Below are 26,099 nucleotides of genomic sequence, written 5' to 3'. Positions count from 1 at the left end.
AAACTTAGGTCGTCGGAAGGTAGCGCCATCTGTTGGACATAAAAGCCTTAATCCATATATAAATATATTTTTGAAAGGGGGAAATGGTGTAGGGGTATGAAAAATAGATAGTAGCCGATTCTCAGACCTACTGAATATGCATATGAAATTTAGTGAAAATCGGTAAAGCCGTTTCGGAGGAGTACGGTAACAAAAATTGTGACACGACAATTTTATATATAAGATAGATATATATATATATATACTTTCTTCTTCTTTTCTTCATTCGGCACTGCAGACGCTTCTAGAGAAAAACAACTACTGAGTCTGGAAAACTCAAATTTTAAACTTAGGGCACTTTCGTTATCAGTAAGGTGTTGGTAAAACTTCCGGATTGATCGGTCTAAGTTCACGAGGGTTCCTTCTAGAGCTATTTTACTTTTATGGCTTAATTTCACTCTAATAAGTACAAAATTGTATCGAATCATCATCCAAAAAAACAATTGATATCCAAATAAAAACATCTGAGATGTAAAAAAAACTTGCGCCAAGAAAAGAATTATGACAATTTAGATGACAGTCAAATTTTTTCCTTAGGAGTTTTTCCTCGTTACAGATAAGCTCGGCGCTCGAAGCGAATTCACAAGATTTTTATTTTTTCTACATTTGACTTCAAACAAGATGGCTCCCGCAGTTGCGCCGCCGATCGCCACCAGAGAGCGTGCACGTACATCCGAAGACAATAGTAGCCAAGATGGCGGGATCCGTTGGAGAGAACAAGTTTAGAGTTCTTGTTCTCGGAGGTAAATATCATTTTTATAATATAATCGTCACATTTATCGTTAATAAACTGAAATTGAGATGCCTAATTGTATATAAAACAGTTTTAAGACTCTTGTAATAGTAATTTTTCTCTCGATTATTTCTATCATCACGAAGTTTTCTAATTAAGTTATAATAAAATTAAAAGCACGATGTGATTAAGCATAAGATCAATTAAAAACTCGGCACAGATAAATACGAATAAGATAATTGGTTAGAAAAAATTATGTATTTGAAACACGTAAAGAAAAATAACTTGCGATTCCTATTTTTCCGTATAAAAATGTTAAAATTTGAAAAAAGTAAGTTGATTTCCGATATTGTGAAACGTTTCCTGCTGGCCAACAATTTTATCTGGCATATGGCAACTTCCTTCCATACTTACTTTATATAAATTATTGCTAAATTATTTTAATTGAGAAAATAAAAAGAAGAAAAAAAAGGCGCTTGGATTTCAAGAAAGAATCATTCGTGATTGCTTCAAATTAAATCCTTGCAACAAAGGATACGAAAGATTTTCTCTGAGGAAATAGCGATTGTCACAAATGATCTTGGATACACTCCACTGATTGACATAATGAGCGTTTAGTGGTTTACATCTTTACATTTCCATCTACTGTACTTTTCCTCTTTTTTTTTTTTTATTTATATAATAAATTTATTTTAATAAAATATATTTGAAAGGAACTTGAATAGAATTTTTAATAAATTTCAAGAATTAATAAGTAGATGCATAAATTTTTAAAACATTCTCCTTTAATAAATTTTTTGTTACTTAATTTTTGGGTTAATGTTACCTATGGTAGCAAAAATGGCAGCTCGTCTCTGAAACAGTAGGGACACATGTTCTAACCTAACCTAATCTAATAAATTACCCCTATTCTAATAATTTGATTGGCAATAATTATGGTAATTTATTAGAATAGCTTAGGTTAGAATGTGTGTCCCCACTGTTTCAGAGATGAGCCGCCATGTTCGCTACCATAGGTAATATTAACCAATTTTTGTAATTTGGAATTATATTTGAATGTATTGATGTGAAAAGAATTAAAGTGATTGTAGTATTGTTTATGGGCCAGCGAATGACGTATTCAAGAAAGAAGACAATGTGTGTTTATTAAAATTGTTTTTTATATTAGTTTATTAATGAGTTTTTTAAACAAAACTGTATTTCTTTTTATTTGTAAAAATAATATTTATTTCAAAATTAAGTTTACAGATCTTGGAATTAACTTAGATTCTGTTTTTAAGCAGGAGTTGACTGCTGGAGATACAGTAGAATGTGTTTATTATTTATTTTAAAATTATATTAAGAATGCTGATATAATGGCAGTGTAGTAAACAAAATATACTGCATACAATTAGTAATCTTATATATTAATGGAAATACATAATTTGCATAATGCATGTATATAGCAATAGGTTGCATAAATATAATAGCACGGGCATATAATTAGGTCATCAAAAATATAAACATTCAGTTAAATTTATATTTCCAGTTTATGTTGAAAACATAAATATTAAATTTTAAAAATTGATTCCTTTCTTCTACGAAAAACCTTGACAATCCAGTGTGTTTATACAACTGCTAACGTTTTCAACCCCTTCGGGGTCTTTATCAGGCACAGCACAAAGGTAGTTTCAAATGCCCGTGAATGGAATCAAGAAACCAAATTTTAAAAATTGAATTTAAAATCTGTTAATTACTTGTATAACTTTAATTGACTAACTTTATCTTTCTTCAGATATAATTTATGACATATCTACTGTATACATATTTTTCAATATTGATATATTTGATTATGTGAATTAGATATTCTTGTTTGCTGTATTTTTAATGCTTGGGTTCTATTACACTTGGAATATAAAAACATTATATATATGTTTGGAAAGTAATAGAAAAATGTTTCTATAAAGTAAAACATTCTTTTTAACTATAAAACTTCCAACAGATTAAATTGTATTGTCATAAGGATGTTATATGCATGTGAAATATATAAAATAGCCGCTGAATAATTATCAGAGTGCTTTGTTAAATTTTAATAGTATTAAAAAAAATTAATTTCTGTTTTTTCAAGGACTCAAAGAGAATGTTTTTATTATTATACTGGAAAATGAAAAAGGTTGTGCACGTTTTGTTGACTCTACCTATCACTCATCAAAAGTAAAAAATTTTGTGTGCTTGTTTTTTGATTGAGCCTAGATAGAGGACATCAAATTTTTAACACTAGTGATATTCTTTGACTTATACATAGGCTGTTTTTTTTTCAAGCTCCAATGGTTCACAAAAAAGAGACAAGTGTAAATAACAAAATGAATTTATTTCCAAAAGTTAGGTACAAACATGGTTACTTTCCGACATAATCACTGTGAAGATTGAGGCATTTATCATATCTGTGGACGAGCTTTTCCATCCCCTTGTCATAGAATGTTGCTGCCAATGGCTTGAGATGGGCCCTAACGTTTTTTTGAAGATCATCATTAGTCTCGAACCGCTGCCCTCCTAGCCACTTTTCCTGTTCAGGAAAGAGGTGAAAGTCACTTGGTGCTAAATCAGGGCTGTACACTGGGTGTTTAACGGTGGTGAAGACTTTCACCCAGCTTAAAACTTTTTAATGTGTGAAGACTTCCACCTCTTTTCTGAACTGAAAATGTGGCTAGCAGACAGAGGTTTGAGACTAATGAACTAATGACGATCTTCAAAACAATGTTGTTAAGGCCATCTCAATTCACTGGCAGCAACATTCTATGATAAGGGGATGGAAAAGCTCATCCACAGAAATGACAAATTCCTCAATCTTCACAGTGATAATGTCGAAAAGTAACCATGTTTGTACCTAACTTTTGGTAATAAATTCATTTTGTTATTTACATTAGTCTTTGTTTTATGGACCATCAGAGCTTGAAAAAAAATTGCCCTTATATATCTAGTATAGATAATAAGAAAAGTTTGAAATTTAGTGTGATGACATATGTAGGATATTGATGCCTTTAAATTTTGGAAAGTGTAGGTCAAAGAGTGGGATCAGACTAGATGAAAATTTTACTCCTACAAGTATATAACTTATAAGCTATAATTTTGACCTAAACATTTTTTAAGAAATCATTGCCACCTCCAAAAATTAATTTTTTGGGGTGGAGACTCTCAACATGACTCCCCCTCAGCCAATGCTGTAACTAGGAAGGTACAGTACAACATATACACAAGTATAGGGACTATGGAAGCATTGATGTAGAACTAATAAAACATTTGTCAAATAAACAACCCTATTAACCCAATGCAATGCAACAACAAACCAACCACTGCCATAAATCATTGGGCTATAATTTAGAATAAATTATTATAAATAATAAATGAATTTGGCACTAGAGGGAGGTGTTAGGTGCCATCTTGTATTAAAATTAATAATTATAATATTTAATTAAATAATTTAGATTAAACTGGAAGAAAAGAATCAGCCTGAAGTGGGACTCTAATCCGCAACTTTTTCTTACTGTGCAAATGCGTTACCAGATTGGACCGAAGGTCCAGGTAGCATAACTGGTAACATATGTAACCTAATTTTTACCTCTATAATGTAACACTGGATCAAATAAGTTATCATTTTTCACTGGAAGCATTTTAATAATAGCACAATTCCACAAGTTAACAAAGACCATAGCTCTTTTATAAGGTACTACTGCAAAATGCTACAACGTGAATGTCACTAACTCAAAAGTAGTCACCAAATAACCAATACTTTTGTAATTAAAATTTAACTACAAATAGAAATGTCACTATTGATATAAAGTTAATACATACAAAAATTCTGCTATTTAGACTCATATCATTGCTTTGCCGAAAAGTTGTCATTTTTGGTATTTATCATTAAATCTTGTCATTTTTGGTATTTATCATCAAACTTATCATTTAGATACGTGAAACTTGTCATTTTTGGTAACTTGTCACCTTCTCAGTCCATATTAAGTTGAGTTTGTGAGATTTTACTGTAATAGGTAGTCTATATAACACATACAGTTTTTTATTTTCTGTTGTAACAGTTAAAAACATTCTTTTTTTAGAATTAAATAATTGTAGGATTATAAAATAAATGTAGATTAAAGTTTATGAAATTGACAAATATTTATTCAATGAAATATATATAATGAATATTTATTTTTTATTTATTTTAGGCTGTGGATTCTTAGGGAGACATTTTACAGAATTTCTCATAAAGAATGAACTTGTTTCAAAGGTAAATTGCAGTTTGGAATATATTTAATTGGATTTATGTAAAGTTCTAAAAAGCCACTTCAAATATTTGTATATCATAGTAGAATTTATAGTTTACAAGAATTTATATAAATGCAGTTTTGTTTTTAACATTGTAAGTACTTGTTAAGGACATTGTAAGTACTTGTTTTTAACATTGTAAGTACTTGTACATTGTTTTTAACTTTAATAAAGAATTGTAAGTACTTTTGTCCAAACAACTGGACTTCCTCAGGTTTTTGAAAATTATAACATAACTTTTGAATAAATTCAAATATAATATAAAGCATAAAATATCTTTAACTAGCATTATGATGATGACAAAATATTTATTAAATTTGTAAACAATTACACAAGATTCTGGCATCATGATAGTAATTTAAACTGAAAATATAAATTTAGCATTTGATACAAATTGATACTTCGTTTAATTAATTGCTGAAAACTTTGAACTTCTTTAAAAACAATTTAAATAGAAAAATCTTTACACAGCACATTAGATGATGCTAAATGCTGAAGAAAAACAATGAACATAATCTGATTAGATATGATTACTATAATAATACTAAGCAGTAAATATAAGCATACTTCAATATAAAAGAAAATTTTCACATTAAACATATTTTGATTTATTAAAGAATACTATTTTTTAAATAGTAAATTAAAATATGAAACAATCAATAACACATACAACAACTTGATAATTGATTAGAATATCAAACAAATAGCTGGTCAAAGAATACAGCTGTTTGTTATAAAACAATTGACTTAAATAAGCAGATTTTAATTACAATGATATCAAATCAATAAAAGACCTAAAATAAGTTTTGTGTGTGATACATACATAAATTTTACATCTAGCATATTTTAGAAGAAAAAATTATTTTCGAGTAAATTCAATTTAAAAATACTTACTTGAATTTAACAGCTGTTTTATTCTTCCATAGAAGGAAGATATTTTTTCTCATCATACCTAATACCTGAATATTATTCTTTCTTCAAATACCTTTTCTTTTATTTTCGTTTTCTAAGAATAAAAAGAGCCTTTTAACATGTTCGTGAATTCAGCCAAAACCATAATGGGGTAGCTGAATAATGAACAACTCCGATAAATTATTGAGGATTTGATCTGATACATTCAGAACAGGGCCATGTTCAGTAATACAGAAGGTTGAGTAAGAAATTTAATTGACTAGGAGGGGAGAGTAAAAACTTGTTTTGAGTATTTTTGAATGTCATTCTAAGTCAGAGAGTTAGTTGGCCATGTTTAAAATGGTGGAAGAGCTAAAACTGATTATTTATTCATTTTAATAATTTATATATATATATATATACCAACATGTACAGCTATCTTTCAAATGATACGGCAGAAAAGATGATGTCACTAGCAGAGAAAGAAAGATGTTAACATATAAAAAGTATACTGACTGATCTATTAAGAATTTTACAAATGGATGGAACCAGGAAGTGGTTAGAAATATTTTGGTATTGCACCTTAAAAAGACAGCAAGATTTTGCAATACTGAACTTAGCTTATTGAATAGCTTGATTGAACTAGCTCAGATTGCTCAAAAATATCTGAGAATTTAACTTAAAACCTTAGAATAGAAGGCATGTGTCAGATATCTCAGACATTTTCATGTCTTTAATATGTTTATTCTATGAATTCCTTGTTAAAAATGTGGTGTTTTTATTATTTTTGTTCTTTATTACAAAAAATTGTTATTTAAGATATATATTATATTATATATATATATTATATTGTTATAAGATTTTTATAAAACAAATTTTTCTTTTATTGCATTATTAATTTAAAGATGTCAGCAAGAAATGTTACCTGCTTATTAGTAATTGTTCTGAAACATTGAAAGAATACTATCATAATTTATTTTATCTAATTTCCAGAAACATCTACTTTTTTTATATGAATGTAACTATTTATATTTTCTTACATCCTGATAAGTCTATATATAAATTGTTATGTTAAAATTAAATGTTAAATTTTGCAAATCATATACATGTTTAAATATAAACTATATCAGGATGTAAAGAAATATGAATGGGATGAATCATCATTTTATTGTTGTAAAGATGATTCATCCAGCCATTGAAAATTAAAAATCAAATACTGTTTAAGATATTTTTAATTATATTTTGATAATCTTTTCTTTTCTTTCGAAGACACAATGTAGTGACGTAAACTTAAACACTGGGCGAATTTTTCATCCTTTTTATTCGGTTGGACCGAATAAAAAGGATGAAAAATTCGCCCAGTGTTTAAGTTTACGTCACTACATTGTGTCTTCGAAAGAAAAGAAAAGAAACGAAAATACAAAACACGGTTTCCTCAAGATAGAACTAAAATATTATTATTGAAACGGCGAATATCATCACCTAAGAGAAGAACATGGCCCAATACCAAGACAACAAATACCAACAAAGGATAAAAGGTGAGATAGATAAGATATTGACAGACCTACGTTACCTCAAAACCCACCTTAAAGAGAATACACCTTTAAGAACACTCTCTCTTCCACGGTCCATCACAGAAAATATCCCAACAAGAGACAAAAAATACATCAACCTCAAAATACTAAGATCAGCGATAAAATTTAAACACATTAAAATTAGAAGACTAAAACGAGATTTACAAAAATACAATAAAAAGGAAAGAAGAGCAGATCCAAAAAATAAAGAAGAAACCACTAACAACTTACCAAGAGATAATATAAATAGATATCAGACAAATAAACAAAAAAAAGCTAGCTAAACGATTTGGCCACCCAACCATGGAAGAAATAATAGAATGGAAAACATCCTTGGTATTAAATAAAACACAAATCACGATCCCCGAACATATTCTAGAAACAATAAGAAAAGGACTAGACTTTAACGGCCCTAACACTTGGGAAGTATTGGATATAATACCTAATTTGGATCGTATGTGCAATGAACTCGAAGATACAGAATCAAGAATTCTGAAAACGACCTTAAGTAATAAAATTAAAAAAATATACTGTAAAAAAACATAATAAAACAACTATAACAGATAAAAATTACTATAAATACAGGATGAAAAATTCGCCCAGTGTTTAAGTTTACGTCACTACATTGTGTCTTCGAAAGAAAAGAAAAGAAACGAAAATACAAAACACGGTTTCCTCAAGATAGAATATTTTGATAATATTTTTCTATTTTGAACATTGTACAGGGTATTTAAATTACATGATATAAAGTTTTTTCTTTGAAATATTTTTATTAAAGTAGCAAATGCAAAAAATTACTTTTTTCATGCAAAACATTTCAGTGTGTTTTAAATAATAAAAATATATTGTAATAATAATTTGGAGAGGGAACATCTATAATAGTAATATTAATATGATATCATTTATAGAAAATAATTTTAAATAACAGTAAAATTGATTTAGCTTATATTAGCTTATTTATTAAAGTATAAAATAATTTAGAACAAATGAAGATCAGTTGTATGAAATCACTACATCAAGATTAATTAATTTCAATTAAAAATGAAAAATTCTTTACTTTTTGATTGATTGGTTTTTTAAAATATATTTTGCAAATGGCATAAAGATTGTCAATGTAAAATTATTGAAATAAAATATATTATTGTGTAATATTTTTAAAAATTATAATTTAGGCATATTAGGTTATACCAAAACTCTAATGTCTTATTAGAATACTACAAAACAGTAATAAAATTTGGTACATTTTTTATCATATTATAATTAAATATTTTGCAGGCAGGTAAAGAATTGCCTTTTTTTACTTTTGAATATAATAACAGTTACAGTTATCATCATCATCATCATTATTTTTTCTAAAATTGTTTTGATATTTTTATTTAGGCTTATGGAAAAACTATCTCAAAATAGTTTTTATAAATACAGATCAATAATATCTTGTCTTAATTCTTTCTAATGGTGCTTTCTGTAATCTTTTGCTAATTGCTTTAGGAGACATATTCGTTAGCATTCTCTTCTGATAGTTGAAAATGAATGTAATAGGCATTAGTATAATCTGCTTATTGTAATCATGTTGGGACTAACCTATGCTGAAAATGAGGTTTATTCATGTGATGTACAGGATCATATAATAAACTGTTACCATCTTGTGTTCAATAGAAACTGATAAGGAAAGTGACTGTGCTGGTGTTGTTATGTATTTTGCTGCTCAAAAAATAATACACTGCAATTTTTATGCATATACCATATGCCTCTCATAAATAAAGATTAGCTATCCATTTTCTCTTACATTTTAAGCCTCATTTTGGCACAATGCATTCACTCTACCCATCATCTTCAAATGGCATAAATATGGGTATTTTAGTACTTTGAACTATCAACCAATGATTCTAAATGAAATCAAATGAAAAGATTCATTAGATAATTTGTAGGACTGATATAAAAGTAACTAATATTGATGAGAGAAGTGAATATGACATATGCAAATATGTAAGTTATCAGACATTTCTTTGTGATATTTGTTAATTTACATAACAAATAGATAGAAAATAAGTAAAATAGATAAAAATAAAATTGTTTGTTAATTAATGAAAATATATATTTTTCTATTAGTGATTGTGATGTAGTTAACTAAACTGCACAACCACATTACAATGGATGACATTACACGTAGCAAATGAAGACAGTCTAATAAAACAAAACAAAAAAATAGAAATTGTAATCTAAGATTCACTAGTCTAAGCCCATGAAACTCTCAATCTGTTTGTACTCATAATTACAATGTTTTTTTTCTTGTAAATATCAGTGGTGCTTGGGTATTGACATTAACTACTTTGTCTTGTGAATGGAGGCGAGAGATAAAATGGATTATTGTATCAAATTCTTATAGACTGAATAGTTGTAAATAAAAGTCGCACTGTATGAAAGTGGAATGTATAGATGATAAAATATTATTTCTTAATTTCTTTTATTTTGAATCTGCTTTTTTGAAGGAGTGGATTGCAAATGTGGGTACCGAGGAGGTACGACGAGTCGGACCTCTGTCTACTTTCAGCCCACGAGTCAGAGATGGCTTATTTTTTTGTAGGGTTTCCTGCAGGGACAGGACTACTTTTTATCCGGTCGAGTGTAGGAGGGAAAGGGGTCATGGTAAGGCGACAGGCGATATTCGAGCAAGGAAGACACCAATTAACAAGATAACAACGTTTATTGAATTCTAATGAGACATTACAAAAACTAATATTTAGGGGGTGACATATATATTAGTATATCCTTAACACGCGAGGAGAGAGAGAGAGTTCACATTGGTGGGTTCCATATCTCTTAGAGAATCTGTAATCCAATATTCCACTGGACACAAGGGTCGGTAACTCTTTAGGCACAAAAGTAAATTTTACGTTAGGCACAAGGACAAGATGGAAATCCAACGTGACTCGATCTTGATTGACAATCCACTCCCCAAGGGGGGGGAAGCATCTTATATAGCTTTTTGATGGAAAAATTGGTCACGTGATCTCTCGCGGAATGTGATCAGGCAATAGGTGTTCCCGGGATTTAAAACAATATGGTGAATTCGGACGCTAACTATAAACTCAAGCTGCAAGCTGATCTGTAAACAGCGCGAGAATAATGGATAGTTGACATTTATATGGCGAGGGACGTAATATTTTCTTGGTTAGGAATGTTTCTATCGAGGTTGTCTATAATAGGGAAAAATTATTACAATTTTGAGTCTAATGGAATTTCCAGATCTCACACAAATCTTAAAGAAAGACTAAGAGTACCAAAAGAATTTCTGTAATGCATTTTGAAGAAGAATGTTTTATTTACAACCATTTATGAATAGAAGGTTAATGAAATCAATATCTGTAAAAAAGAATTTTATATTCAAAGATTAGAAAATTACATACACTAGGACAATATATGAAAGAAAACAAAGATAATGAAAGATTAATCAGTCATGATATATTTTTGTAATTGACAGTACAATTTTAAAGCTGTATACAGGTATACCTCGCCTTACGTTGGTAATTGGTTCCAGGAGAGGCGACGTAAGTCGAATTTACTTGTGTAGTTATGACGTAAATCAAACTATGGTGAAAAACGCCAATAAGAGCACTTAATGACTGCTAAATAAGACGACAACACAGAAACACAGATGTTTTCATGTTTCGTTCTCTAGGATTTATGATGATTATATTAACATTTACTGTAAATGTACATATTTTAATATAATTTTATGTGCTTTTAACGCTTTTCTAGTGATATTACGACTTCAATATTTGTGGCGGACAGATGTAAAGTCGAAAAAAATGGCTTAAACTTGATTTTTATTTTTCCATATACTTTTTTGACAAACAACGTATAATCGAGAACGACGTAACTCGAGGTATACCTGTATTTTTATTAAAGTTTATGGTAATATTCTTACATATCATTCTTTTCACCTGTAAACTGATTTTTTTTTTGTTTTGTGAGATTGTATGTATCATACAGAATGTGAAATTTGGTATTATTACAAGTCAGCCAAGTGATGGAATCCTGCAACTTAAGTCTAATTTTCTTCTTTACAGAACTTGAAGTGCTGTAAAAATGTCAGTTATGTCAGAAAAGACCTGGATGAAAGATTAGGTGTTCAATTTCTATATAGTGTGAATTTGAGAATAAAGTCATGGTGTCACACAATCTCAGCTCCATCAAAGTCATAAAAAAAGCTATCAGAGAAAACATACTAGAACAGTTAACTATGAAAAAAAAATTACAATGGTATCCTTTTTTAGGAAGCAGTGAGATATTTCAAAAACACAGTGGTTGAATTTAAAAATGACTTAATGGAACTATGCAATGCAGTTGAATTGTTGGAGCAAGGGAAATTAAGTGCTTGCTTTCTATTTTGTCACATTCAGTATATCGAATACCTTGAAAGAGATTCAAGCAAATTATTCCCAGAAATGTCATTGGAGCCAACTCATAACAACAACTTATTTAAACATTGTCAATGGATATTCATAGGTTTAAACATTGTCAATGGATAAGGTCATATTCATAGCTGTTTTGAATTTATTAAGAATATTTGCTCACTGCTCATAATTACTCTCAACAGATATTTGTATCTATATAAAAATGTTAAATTTTCTTCATATTTTGCTTGCTTCTCAAATACAATATTTTACTCTTACTGGGTAGAGAAGTTTTAACTAAAGTTTTTAAAAAAAAAAAAAAAAAATTTTATCAAAAGTGTTTTTGTTATCACTGTCATTTATTTCAATAAAGTTGATGATTTAAAAAAAATTCAACTGCATTAAAGTGAATTTACATAAATGGGGGATTATTTATTATTATTATAATTATTATGTTTATTATTCATTATTCATATATGTATTATCATATGTCTTGATATTAATTCTGGAATATATAGGTTAAAATATTCACATGCTTTAATGGGTCAGATCTGTGAGACCCCAGATATTCATCAATCAGGAACTATTTTAGAAACTTGATCAGAATAATGTAGAACTTAACAAACTTAAAAGTTGCATGCAGCAAAATATTAATAGTTAAACAACAAAATTGTAATAAATTCTGTCATTCTAAAAACAATAAAAAAAAATGATTAAAATGACAAATTGTTGCTTTGCACAATAACTACAGAAAAGTATCCACTAAGAAGGAAATAAGGCTTAAATTGAAGAATTTTTGCATTTGACTGACTTTTAGCAATATAAAATTTTACATTCCATCTAACACTTGGATTCTCATACTTTCTGCATAAAGTTCAGTTATATTAATTGTGAATATTCTCATTGACAACATTCCATTATCTCAAAACAGTCAAAATCAATCATGTAAAACACATTTGTATGTCAAAAGTAAAACTCATTTGTGAAATAAAAATAAAACTCTGAAAAATTGTTTATTATATATCCACTCTATTGCATAATGTTTAGTCTTAAACCCAGAAAGCGAATAGAACCCATAATAACCAACTGATAACATTAAAATATAAATAAATGAGACTAATTAGTGGAAATTCTGACTTTATTGACTCTGACAGTAAAAGAACATGTTAAAACAATTAAATCATATGTAATTTGAAGAGTTATAAACATCCAAACTGTATAGTAACTATAGAGTTTGGATGAAAATCTATATACATCAAGGAACACCGGGGATGTAAACAACACTTTCTGGAACCTTTTACCGGTGTTAGACGCAAAACGAAAAATTTCCAGTTAACGCGAACACGGACTTTAATCGCCATCTACTTGCACCGTAATGCGCATGTCTGACCAGCTGCATCATGAAGCATTCGATTTCGGTTTAAAAATAACTCATTCTTTTATTCGATCTGCGTTCCTCGTTTTTTACCGTCTGAAGAAGAACTACAAAGTTCGAAAACGTTAACGGAAATTTTTCGTTTTGCGTCTAACACCGGTAAAAGGTTCCAGAAAGTGTAGAGTTTGGATGTTTATACCTCTGAAGCATGATGGAATACGAGTTAGAGAGAATTCACTTACACACACACAAACAGATTTAGGCCTTTATATTAATAATAATATCTTTATAAAATTACTTTATACACTACATTCTGAATAAACACACTATTGTTTTTTAAAAGATTTCATTGCTGTCTTCCTTTAGTAATAGATACCTTAATATTTTTTTGATGATTGGCATTGTGATGCTGTTTCTGCAGCCCTTGACAAAGCCATTTCTTAATTCCATGTTGATAAAACAAAGATAAATTGTATGTATGTTAGTTAGATGAGTGATAACACTTTTTAAATAGTGGGTTTATTAGATTGTTACTTTCTGTTGGATAATAGAATGGATAAATTGGATAATTTTTTAAATTCCTGGTCACAATTGAAAAATGTTTTAATAATTTGTTATAGAAGTGACACAATGAGGCTATCTTCTTTTAAAGTTTAAATTTTAAATTTAATGAAGTATGTTTAAAATATGCCATTTGCCAAAATATTTAAAGGATATTCCTTCACCAAGCATGAATGTCATGTGGTCACTGACATCACTGCAACGTAAGTGCAATCACTGATCCGAAATTGATAAAACATTTATTATTTAGCTAATATTTTCGCAAAATAATAGCCCATACTTTCCGTTGGAAAATAAAATGAATATAACCGAAATTTTAATTTCAGGATTGACAAAATTGCAGGAGTTATAAGGAATTCACACATATGCACACACAGACAGTGGCTTTTATATTAGGAATATATTTTAAAGCCAATTGCCAAATTATATCAGGCTATATTAGTACTACTATTATTAAATGCTAAGTAATTTGGCACTAGAGACAGGCTTTAGATGTCATCTCTCATTAAATTTAATAAGTATAATTAATTATTAAAATATTAATTTAATTATAGTTATTTGTGTTCTTCATTTAAGCTACATAAAATTAATAATTTTAAATGGTATTTATTACATATAAATTTAATTTTTACATTTAATGGTGCAAAATATGATGTAGATATGTTGTGTAAGATAAAAAGTTATACAGTAGAGCATTGATTATCCGACCCCCGATATAACCGACCGCGTTCTAGTCGGCAAATTCAAATGTCCGCTAGTGATGTGGCACTACAATGTCTTGGCTACTTTAATATTATTTTTGTTAAATTTTTGCATGTTTTAGCTGGCAGCACTGGCTCGACCATGAAAGGGAGGCTAGTATTAAAACCAGCGCCTAATACACTATACTAATAATGTATTTTTCATACTTTTCGGTTATCCGACCAACCCCAGTCCCCAATTAAGTCTGATAATCGATGCTCTACTGTATAATTATGTATTGTTAAGACATATTTAAAATATTATAAGACAAATGAATAATAAATGAACTGCAATATTTATGAAATTATGAAGTGACTTTGCTTGTTTTTGAGTACTTTCTGAAATTGATGGATGATATTTAAAAAGTGTGTTTAATTAGCAAAATTGTTGTGACTCATTTAAAAATTATCTCTTACAAATGAATGAAAAAGTTTTAAATCTTTACCTTACTAAATCAATAAAAAAAAAAATCTTTTGTTAGAAAAAATATTTATTATTTGAATGAATAAAATTATATTATTTAAAATTAGTTTTGCTTGTTGCATTCTATTTATTTAAATATTAAAATTTATTTATTTATTGATATGTATATATATTTTTTATTTTTAAAGAACTTTTATTAATTTAATTTCCTTTTTAGAATGGAAAAAATATGAATAAGCCATTTTATTAAAACTTTAATCTAGAATTTGTTAATATGCTATGCTCAATCTTTTTGTTTTCTCATTTATCTTTCTTTTCAGTTTAGGTATACAAATTTCTTTGAAGCTTCCTGTATTTGCCTTTCAACATTAAAATATACAACCTGGCTTGTCATTTTCTCTTTTTTGCACAGTATTTAATATAGCCAGGTAAAAGTAATTAAATTCTCTTAAATGTAATTAATAATAATTTCTTTCTTTTAACTTTCCAAAAGTTTTTATATTAACTTTTGAAAAGTTAACTTCTTGATTAGTCTACATTATCTCTTAATTTTATATTTAATGAAAATTCTGATATTATATCTAAAATCTGTATCTTAACCTTTTTATATCTTTTCTATCCTTGCAGCTGCAGATAATCTAATTGACGATTATTTATATTTTGTAAATACAGTAATATTGAAAGTACTGTATAACGTTTTCTAAAACATATCTTTATTCACAGTCCCATCCAAAATAGATGTCATTTGAAAATATGGTTTAATTGTACCTTTATATATTTATTACAAAAAGTTATGAAAAACTCATGTCATATTTTCGTGATTACAAAACTGCTGTTTGTAAACAGGATTAGTGATAAGAGTTTTATATGATAATGTTTTCCCATTGTGTTTGTTTAGCAATTATTTGTTTTCTAATTATTAATTATCATCAAAAGAATTTTTAAAAAAAATGAAATTATGTTAATCTAAGTTTGCTTGTAAATTCATCTTAAAATTTAATTATATCAAAATCTAAAAGAAACTGGAGAAAAAAAAACCAAAAATTGAAATTTGTAGCATTCTCAAATTGTTGTACCAACCAGGTCCGTGGAGTCGGAGTCGGGAGGAATTTATGGCCAGAGGAATCGGAATCGGAAAAAATGTGTCGACCCCGACATTTTAAATTTAATTTAGTTTTTTTATTTAAATGAAAAAAATTTATTATATATTTATTAATTTTTTAAAATCTTTTTTGAATTTTGTTATAATTCATTTATTTTAAATACAAAATGCAGCAATTTAATTTATTAAATATGTAAGTGTTTTTTGTAGTATTTGTGTTTAGTAGTTACTATTTTGACCCAATTGAATTTGAATATTTTTGAATCATACCTTTATTATCCCCACTCTAAATAAATACTCTATTTTTCTGAATGAGTCAGACTAATTGATCAGAGTATATATTTTTCTTTTCTGAACAAGGGTAGCTAGATCGCACTCTTTATTAGTTGGACTAATTTTATCTGGAAGGGTGAAATTGAAGTGCAAATACTGTCGAATATATGTAGATGTAGAATTTTATTGTCCCCCCTTTCTCGTCTTATTAAATATTTGTTAAAAATTATTTTTTTTAATACAAATAAATATTAATGTAAGTTAAATATTAAAAATACTAATTATAAAAGTATTTGGGTAAACACCCCAAGCTTCTTTCAGAGTTCAGAGTAGAGTACCCCCCCTATGAGCACCTCTGTCTCCCATAAAATGACTTGGTATTTAATTTTGCCGTAGTTGGAGTCGGCCTACTAAAATTATCAACGGTCGGAGTCAAGTGTTTTTTTACCGACTCTGCAACCCTGGTACCAACCACAGTCCTAGAATATAAGGTTGCCTCATAGAGAAGAAATATTTCTTATTGGTTGCTTATTTGATGTCACTTGTATTCAAAAACAAAACATCTTATTACGTCCTTATGGTAAAAACATTACCGATCAGAGACTTGTAGCTTTAATTACACACTAATATTTCATTAATTACGATTTATACTTAATTAAATGTAAATAAGAAAAATCCGGAATATTGAGCAAATCTTTGTAATTTTTGTGTGTAAAGTTGAAATTAAAATGCATTTTTCTACTTTGTAAATGAAATCAATTTTATCTATTTAATGATATTATAATAATAATAGTTTCTTAAAAGAATAATTTTGGTAATTCTGCATAGGTAATTTAATTTATATCATCAAACAACTTTTTTAACACCAAAAATTATATTGGTCTATTTTTTAATTTTTAATTGTCATATACCAAAAACAATATTATTTACTCATACATACAAAAAAAAATAGTTTTGTCAAAAGAATTGAAAAAAGTTCTGTCATAAACATATTTTTAATATCAATATATACAAATTAAATGTTACATAAAAACAGAATTAAAAGAAATCAGGTACAAACTTTTTAAAATTTTCTATTGTTGTTATAGTTTTTAAAATAGAATTTTCATATTTTAATTTAAAATTAAGATCATCTAAAGTTTTACAATCATTACATTTAAGAGATTCTTCTGTTTTATCCTGTTTATTTACATCTAAAAGTTTTTCTATCAGGTTTTTTTTTCTATTTATTTTAATAAACGATTCTTTTTCATTTGACTGATTAATATTTTCATTTTCTATATTTCCTAAATTTAATGTTGGTAGTGAAGTTTTCTTTAGTTTAGGTTTTGCCAATATACTCAAACCTGTTTTTGTGCGATTTTTTTATACGTGCAATGTTTTTTGTGCAATTATTTTTGTGCAGTATACCAATTTGATTGAAATTCATATACCGCACACAAAAAAATCGCACAAAGAAATCGCACAAAAACAGGTTTGAGTGTAAACCTAATAATTCAACTTTTAAATTTCTCTCAAAATCATTTTCTGTGAAATGATCAGAACAAACATAACAAGAATCAGCATTCAATTTGTCTTTTCTTTTACAATTATGAATCCATTTTCTTCTTATTATTGGATCTTTAGTAAACTTTCTTGTTTAATAATTTTGTTTTATGATAGTCATTATTACAAGTTGCAACAGCAGATGATGCTCCTGGCATCTAAAAATAATAATAAAAAAATTTAGCTTTTTTTTATTTTCCTAAATAAATTTAATCAAGGTATAATATTCTGAAGTAGAAAAAAGTAGTATTAACATTTCTTACATAAAAATTATTATACAAATAAATAACACTACAGTAGAACCTCGATTATACAGATTGTTCAAAATAAACAAAAATTTTACGAATTTGCTGATTTGCACTTGGCGAATTGCGACTCTGTTTACGTACGTGATGGAATGCATAACTTTTTTTGTTCCGACAATGTCTCACCCGGCACAGTGGTAGTAAACTTTTTAATACATTTTGCATCATAATAAAAATATAACTTGACATACATATTTATAAATAATTTATATTCAAATTTCATCATTTCTATGGCCAAGGGTGGCGTAAGGCATGGGCGACATGATCCACCGCCTACAGCCTCGCGCCTCAAAGGTTTATCCATTACTTAAAAGCCGTGAATGCGATGAAAAAATTTTACTCGTCATAAAACAATAAATAGTTTGCATTTTCATGAATAAAAATTTGACAGTTTCAACTGCTTTTTATTTTATAAAATCCGTTTTCTTGCACCACCAAGAGGGCCTTGTGAAATGTACCTTGCCCCATGGTCCTAGAATATATTCTAGGAACTTGAGCCAAGAAGAGTGTAACTCAAGACAACTTATGTCTTAAAAGTATTTGCAATTTAGCAGCTTCAAAAAGAACAGCTAGCTTTAAACAAAAATCAATAATTGAATTTCTTAATGAAAAATAATTTAATATTGAAGCTATATGTAAATCTAGACAAATAATAATTGTTCATACTGTATGTACGTACTGTACATGTCTTTCACTGTCAATTATTATTATTTTTCGATTATCTGGATTTTTCCTTATCCGGACTACCTTCATCCCCAATTAGTCCAGATAATCAAGGTTCTACTGTATGTATAAAACATTTTCATATTTTGAATTTCTATGCATTTTACATAAATATGCATATTTTAAGAAAGTTACATTAATTAATAATAAACAATATTTCTTTTTTATATCTCAAGTTATTTTAAAAGTGTTATTGGCCAGCTTATTATTTGTAGTCATCATTTCATCATGCAGATACTATTTCTATACACATTAAAATACTAAGAATAGTTTTCTAAGTATTTTAGTAATAAATATATTTCATCCGTAATCATATTCTGCAATTTCTACAGAACGAAGTGTAAAGACTACAACAGAATATCAAATGGCTCTAGGAACAGTTTTGTTACTTCCATACAATTTTTATCAATATAATTATTGTTATTACTATTAATAAACATAGAGATATTTACCTTCGAAGATTAAGAGTCTAAAAACTCTTAACAAAGCAACAAAAATATTGAAATTCTGAAATTTTCTTTCTTCACTAACTGCTGTGAAGCAATTGCTCGACTACGGATGACGTATATCCGCAATCTGGCAGGAAGTGGCTAAAACGGCCGTATGAGGTAACCTTATATTCTAAGACCTTGGGTACCAACAGTGAAAAAGTACAGGTTGCAAGCTGCATGTTCCTCTCAAACATTAGTGGTGTGATTCATGCAACATGTCTAACCATTCAGAAATTCTAGTGAAAAGCTGAAATGATATTACAATATCTTTACAAAAGTGATAAAATTATTATATTAGAAGAGACAAATAATATCATCTCAGTAATAAATGTCCATGAAGCACCTTTTATCTTGTGTTACCACATCATTGGTTTTTGTAGTGTTGACTCCTTAAGTACATTTTTCAAAAATATTTCTAGTTGATTATGCCCATATTGTTGAACAAGTATAACAGGATCTTAAATTTCAATAATTAAATATTTGTCATACTTGATAATAGATAGGTATTGGGCTCAACTGAACATCTTTCTTATAAGTTTTAATTCAGTTTTGTAATTTTACTGACACAACATCCATCTCATTAATTTAAAAGTTCAAGTAATAAATTTTAAAGTCATATTATTTATTTATAGATGAAATAAGGATATAGAACAGAATTTGTATAAAATGACTACAGTTTTCATAAATAGCAAACTATTATACAGGGTGCCACCTAAACTTCTATTCAAGAGCAAAAGAGATTTTTTTAGCATAGGATGAGTAGAGATTTTACTATTGTCCATATTAGATGTGGACAATAATCCTCCAGATATTTTAATGCCATAACATGAACCCTTCCATTGCTAATTGCAACCAGCACAACCATTCAGTGATACAAATGGTGCAATGTAATGTTAAATTTACGGTATGACAAACCAGAACTCCAACTCATTTTATGGATTGATGAGGCATTTTTCCTGTCACAGCGTGCATCACTGAGCAAAGTGTACTCCGCGATACAGACAACTTGCTTGATGTTTGATGACAACAATGCTTGATGTGGAATTTGAGATGACTAGCTTCTTGGGCCTGTATTTATTGATGGCACTCTAAATATTGACCAGTATATGAACTCCTAAACATAGCACTAGACTAATGGCTTTTTTTAAAATCCTTTTTATCCTGTTGGCACTGATGGCCTCTCTTAGCAAGTCCATTATGGATTCAGCCATACCCAAAGTGGGGCAGCCGGGTGGTTAGGGATGGGGGCCAACATATCTGGTCAGACAACCACCGAAAAATTTTCTGGAAATTTTTCGACCTGTGGATTTAATCCCGGGTCACTCAGAGTAGTAGGCTGTCATCCGGCCATCATATGCTAATTAATGGCTTGATGACTTGCCACTGGCACAAGTACAGTGGTTTGGTACTAGCAACAGAACCCTGTTTATGGCCACATTCCCCAGATCATTCCCCAGATCTGGCTTTTTTCCTGTGGAGTCATAAAATCATCAGTATATGATGTCTACCCACCATGATGGCAAACTGGTGACACCAGAAATACTTCACTCAACAGTCTGCATCCTTGTATTGTAACAGAACCCAGTTGTTTTGAACATCTCTAACAAAGCTTGCTTTTTTAATTTCTGTACTGTTATTTTTTGCCCTTTACAGTCAGTATATATAATATACAAATAATCTCTAAGTCATTATAAATTGGTTATTTTAAGATTTGCTTTTCTTATAAAACAAGCCAGTGATTCTAGATAGTATTTCCTTCTTTTTTTTATATATAATGTATGTATATATTTATTAAATAGTTTGAAAACATTTTTGATAATTCTGTTTTAAAATTAGAAAAGCAAAGCAAATTTTAACATATAAATCAATTTCTATTTTTAGATTCGTGTGGTAGATAAAGTTCCTCCACAGACTGCTTGGTTGAATAAATATCATCAAGTTAGTTTTTTAAACTGAATATTTGTTCTTATGTATATATTGTAAATATTTGGTTTATTAATTTTTAAAAATGTGTATCTTTCAGGAGATTTTTGCTAATTCACTTGTTGAATTTAAGAGTGCTAATCTAATTAATTCTGGTAAGTATGATTCATATATTTTGTACTTTAAAACTGAAAATATTCATAATTGATTTAAAAAATACTTTATTGCAGGAATTATACATATACAGTAGAGCATCGATTATCCGACTTAATTGGGGACTGGGGTTGGTCGGATAACCGAAAAGTATGAAAAAATACATTATTAGTATAGTGTATTAGGCCCGGTTTAAATACCAGCCTCCCTTTATGGTCGAGCCAGTGCTACCAGCTAAAACATGCAAAAATTTAACAAAAATATTATTAAAGTAGCCAAGACATAACCAAATATTGTAGCGCCACATCACTACGGGACATTTGAATTTGCCGACTAGAACGCGGTCGGATAATCGATGCTCTACTGTACTAGGGTTTCTCAAACGGGATCCTGGTTGTTTTTTTAACCCAGGAGATGTGAATTTTTAAGAAATTTTCGGGATTTTTCTTATTTTGTGTTAAGGTTGAGGAAATTTTGCAAATAGAAAGTATAATTAACTCAATAAATACAAATGTATTCGGATAGTTTAATTTTAAACCTACTTATTAGTTTTTTTTTAATTTTTGCTCATGTCACAACTGGTCACTAATCAATATGTAGCTTATTTATGGCAGGACTCTGAAAATTCTTTGTCAGAACCTGTAATATCTGCTTATGCTGTCTGAATTTTTAACCATGCCCAGTAGCTTCGATAACTGTGTAACGCCAGGTTGTGCAAATTGGGCAAGGATACAAATGAGTACTAAGTCTGCAAGTATGAAGTTTTTCTTCATAAACCTAATTATTACAGGCACACAAACTACCAAATTATTGGGCTATAAGCTTGATGTTTCTATTAAAGCAGCCGAGGTAGACAAATCAAGATTAGTAGAGAACAAAAGACGTACTACAATCTCGAAAACAAACTAGAAATCTTCCAGGCTACATGTGAAAAACACATCATATCTGTCTTTTCTTAAATGCATTAAACACGATTCCACTCGCATCACTTGAATCAGAAAGGGCATTTTCGGTAGCGGGACTTTGTTACTAAAATATGAACCAGATTGAGTGATTGGAGTATTGACCATCTTTGCTTTTTAAAATCTTAAAATATTATTGTAAATTTTTGTGTGTGTTTTATTTAAATAACAAAAATTACCTTTTAAGTTAAAAAAAGTTTGATCTACGTTCATTAAAATTTTCAACTCGGTTTGAAGCATTTTTGTATGCAGTTTCCAGCAAACTTATGTAGTAATTTTTAATAACATTAATGTGCTGTGTAAGATAATGTTTAATAACATTAAACATTATCTTACACAGCATTATTAATGTGATTTTGGAGGTTGCAGAATGTATTACTTGAAATCAAATGATAAATTATACAAAATATCTTTAAAAAATGAAAAATAATTAATTCTATCCCAGGAAATGAGAAACCCTAATATATACATTATTCATATTTTCCAAATATATCTTAATTGGGCTTGTGAATGCATTTCACAAATTTTGCATTATCTTTATATAACTGCTGAAAGTTACCAAGATAAATTTAGGTTATAGCTTGTCATAAAAGTAATTTGAACTGTATTTGTTGCAGTTTCAGTTAAGGGCAAAATGAGTGAGCCAAAGAAGAGCAAAATTTGATTTGGGTGACAAATAAAAAATTTTAATGGCATTAATTTTTTTTTAAATTTAAAATTACTAAGCTATCATATACAAAAGTCAATTGCACCCCATTGTCTCTGTTCTAAGTTGGTCAGGCCTGTTACAGAGGAACATTCAGATTTTGAAAATATTCCAGCAACAGGTTTCATAAATATTTATGCTGGAAAAGTTGTTAACTGCTATGCTGTTCTGTTTAGTTATTTTTATTAAAATCTCATAGGTTATACTGTTTAATACATTGTTGTATTAACAGTTTTTGCTATTCACATAAAAAACAAAAACCTTAATTTTGAAAATAGAGACAAATTTTTTAAAAAATTGTAATGTCCATTCATAGAGACTATTCATTAAATTGATATAATCTCTATGGAGAGAGAACAAAAAATGCAGAGAAAGCAAAATGACTGATAATTAAGTATAGAATGATTTTGTATATCATAGCAACATCAAACATAGTCATTTATTCTGACAGATAATTTATATATCTTTTTCCTTTTAGCTTCCTGCCAAAATGCATTCTCTGATTCTGAAGGGACATTTGATTTTGTGATTAATTTTGCAGCAGAGACAAAGACTGGTCAATCAGATGCCGTAAGCATTTCTTCCAAAATTACAAAATTATTTTACTTATGTAATAACAAAGTTTTGATTTTACACTAGGTATACAGGGAAGGAATCGTTAAACTCAGCATCAATTGTGCCAAAGAGTCGTGCAAACAAAAAGTCAAGAGATATGTTGAAATAAGTTCTGGACAGGTTTATGCCAATGAAAAAGTGTGCATTTGAATAACACCCACTAGTTTTTTAAAAAAATTTTTTGCCAATAAAATGTGGTTTTCAGATGCCGTCTAAGGAAACTTCACAGTTGGATCCGTGGACCACAATGGGAAAACTGAAGTTAGAAGTCGAGAAGGAACTTTCTTCTTTTTCTGATCTCAATTATATCGTACTGAGACCCGCCATTGTATACGGAAAAGGCGACAAACAGGGACTTAGTAAATATCAGAGAGAAAATCACTTTTAAATGAAGGTAAACTTTATGTATCATAAGAAAAGTCTAACAGAATTGTGTATTTTAGCACCACGACTGGTTGTGGGTGCAGTATACAAGCATTTGGGTGAAATGATGAAGGTAGGTAGAATTTTAAAGAAATTTCTTCCATTAATTGCTATAATGCTTATTATTCTGTTGCGTTAAGCTTCTTTGGACTAAAGATTTGAAAATGAACACCGTCCACGTAAGTGACGTCAGTCGAGCCGTTTGGCACGTTTGTATGAATGGAAAGAAGGGTGAAGTATATAATGTTGTGGATAAAGGAGAGTCGAGTGAGTTACCTTTTGTTTTTACATTGAAATTTATAGATTATATTAACAAAAATAATTTTTCTAGCACAAGGTAAAATCAGCAGTATTATTTCGGATATCTTTAACATCAATCACGATTATTTCGGATCTGCCATGTCAACACTTGCAAAGGTATAAACATTTTTTAATAAACAAGGAAGTGTTTATTTAAAAAATGTGGTATTCATTATTAAGTGATAATTATTTCAGTTGGATCTGAATAATTTAGTTGAAGAAATTAATGATAAACACCTTGGTCCTTGGGCTGAAGCATGTGCCAAAGATGGAATTTGCAATACCCCCCTTAATCCTTACCTGCATTCAGTAAGTACATATTGTGTGTTATCAATAATAATTTCACACTTAAATAAAATCTTTGTTTTAAATTGCAACTAGGAATTGCTTAATGATAAACACCTTAACTTGAATGGAAATAAGTTAGATGCCACGGGATTTGTTTATCAGGTGCCTAGTATAACTAAAGAAAACTTGAGAGAGGTAAGCAGTTTTATGCTTCTGTTATCAGTTATTTTACATAAACAATCTGCTGTTTTCCCTTCAGGTCATAGATGATTATGTTGAAATGAACCTCTTTCCCAGGTCACTGGCACTGTGATCAGTGCCAGAGGAATTGCTCAATTATTTAAGAATTGTTTCATAGAAATGTTCTTCCTAGTCACGAAAAATTGCCAAGAAATTACAAACGAATCGAAAGAGAATGGAATGTATATTTCTGCTTTTAAATTAGAAATATTTTTCCGAATTTTTACTATAGTATTTTTTTATGAATTTCTCTTTCATAGTGTTGTTGAATGCTGTAAGATATTTTAAATTTCCAATAAAATTAATTCTTTAGATCTTTGTATCATCAGCTTTACCAATGCATAGTTTTATCATCATTAACTGCACATGCAAATACTTCTGTAGTTGTGTCTATAACACAAACAACTACAAATGTAAGCAGATAAGAGTACTCTAAACAACTGCATTTTATCTAAATTGGTATTATTTACAGTAAATCTAGAGGAATTTAACTTTTGGTCTTTGTAACAATGCAATGTTCCATTTCACAGCAATTTTTTTGCCTCAGTATTAACAAATGTTTTCGGCACTTATAAGGGTCTCAAATATTCAATTACTTGAAAATATTAAATTTTTCATAAGCATCAATACTACACTACAAAAACTATAGAAGTTAACTAGAAGAAAAACTCCTTTAAACTTGCTTATCTATTTTTAAATAAATGTTTTTGGCATATAAAGGATTTTTCACTATTTCTAAAGTCATTTAAATTTCTTTAGAGATACCTGTTTTTACTATATTGTAATAAATTACAAACTTAAATTTGAAATCAGGTGCTGATCAAAATCAACTTCTTTCACAAGTTATACATTCAAAAATGTACACGTTTTTCGGAGCAACATCTCTCAAATCAAGAAGTTTCTACTCAAAAGTTGTTATATAACGCAAGTTATGTAATCTGAATTTTCTACAAGTAAAATGAAATTGGTTCTTCCTCATTCAAATATGTTAATTAATTCCTCCCGTTTTGTTAG

General features: G+C 28.9%; 1 protein-coding gene across 1 annotated transcript; it reads left to right on the top strand.

Moving 5' to 3' along the window:
- The first annotated feature begins 705 nt into the window (after positions 1 to 705).
- On the top strand, positions 706 to 25,399 carry LOC136976146 (dTDP-glucose 4,6-dehydratase). The gene is made up of 13 exons (XM_067271355.1): positions 706 to 782; positions 4,975 to 5,036; positions 21,357 to 21,413; positions 21,499 to 21,553; positions 23,698 to 23,789; positions 23,859 to 23,972; positions 24,040 to 24,193; positions 24,278 to 24,330; positions 24,398 to 24,524; positions 24,589 to 24,674; positions 24,753 to 24,866; positions 24,939 to 25,040; positions 25,105 to 25,399. Exons 1-13 carry the CDS (start codon positions 734 to 736, stop codon positions 25,156 to 25,158), a joined length of 1,119 nt encoding a protein of 372 aa, XP_067127456.1. The 5' UTR covers positions 706 to 733; the 3' UTR covers positions 25,159 to 25,399.
- The last annotated feature ends 700 nt before the right edge of the window (positions 25,400 to 26,099 follow it).

This window comes from Centruroides vittatus, unplaced genomic scaffold (genome assembly GCF_030686945.1).
Source record: "Centruroides vittatus isolate TY-2023 unplaced genomic scaffold, ASM3068694v2 contig_397, whole genome shotgun sequence".
Lineage (NCBI taxonomy): Eukaryota > Metazoa > Arthropoda > Arachnida > Scorpiones > Buthidae > Centruroides > Centruroides vittatus.
The sequence above is the reverse complement of the archived record's forward strand: the minus strand, read 5'-3'. Positions and strand labels throughout refer to the sequence as shown.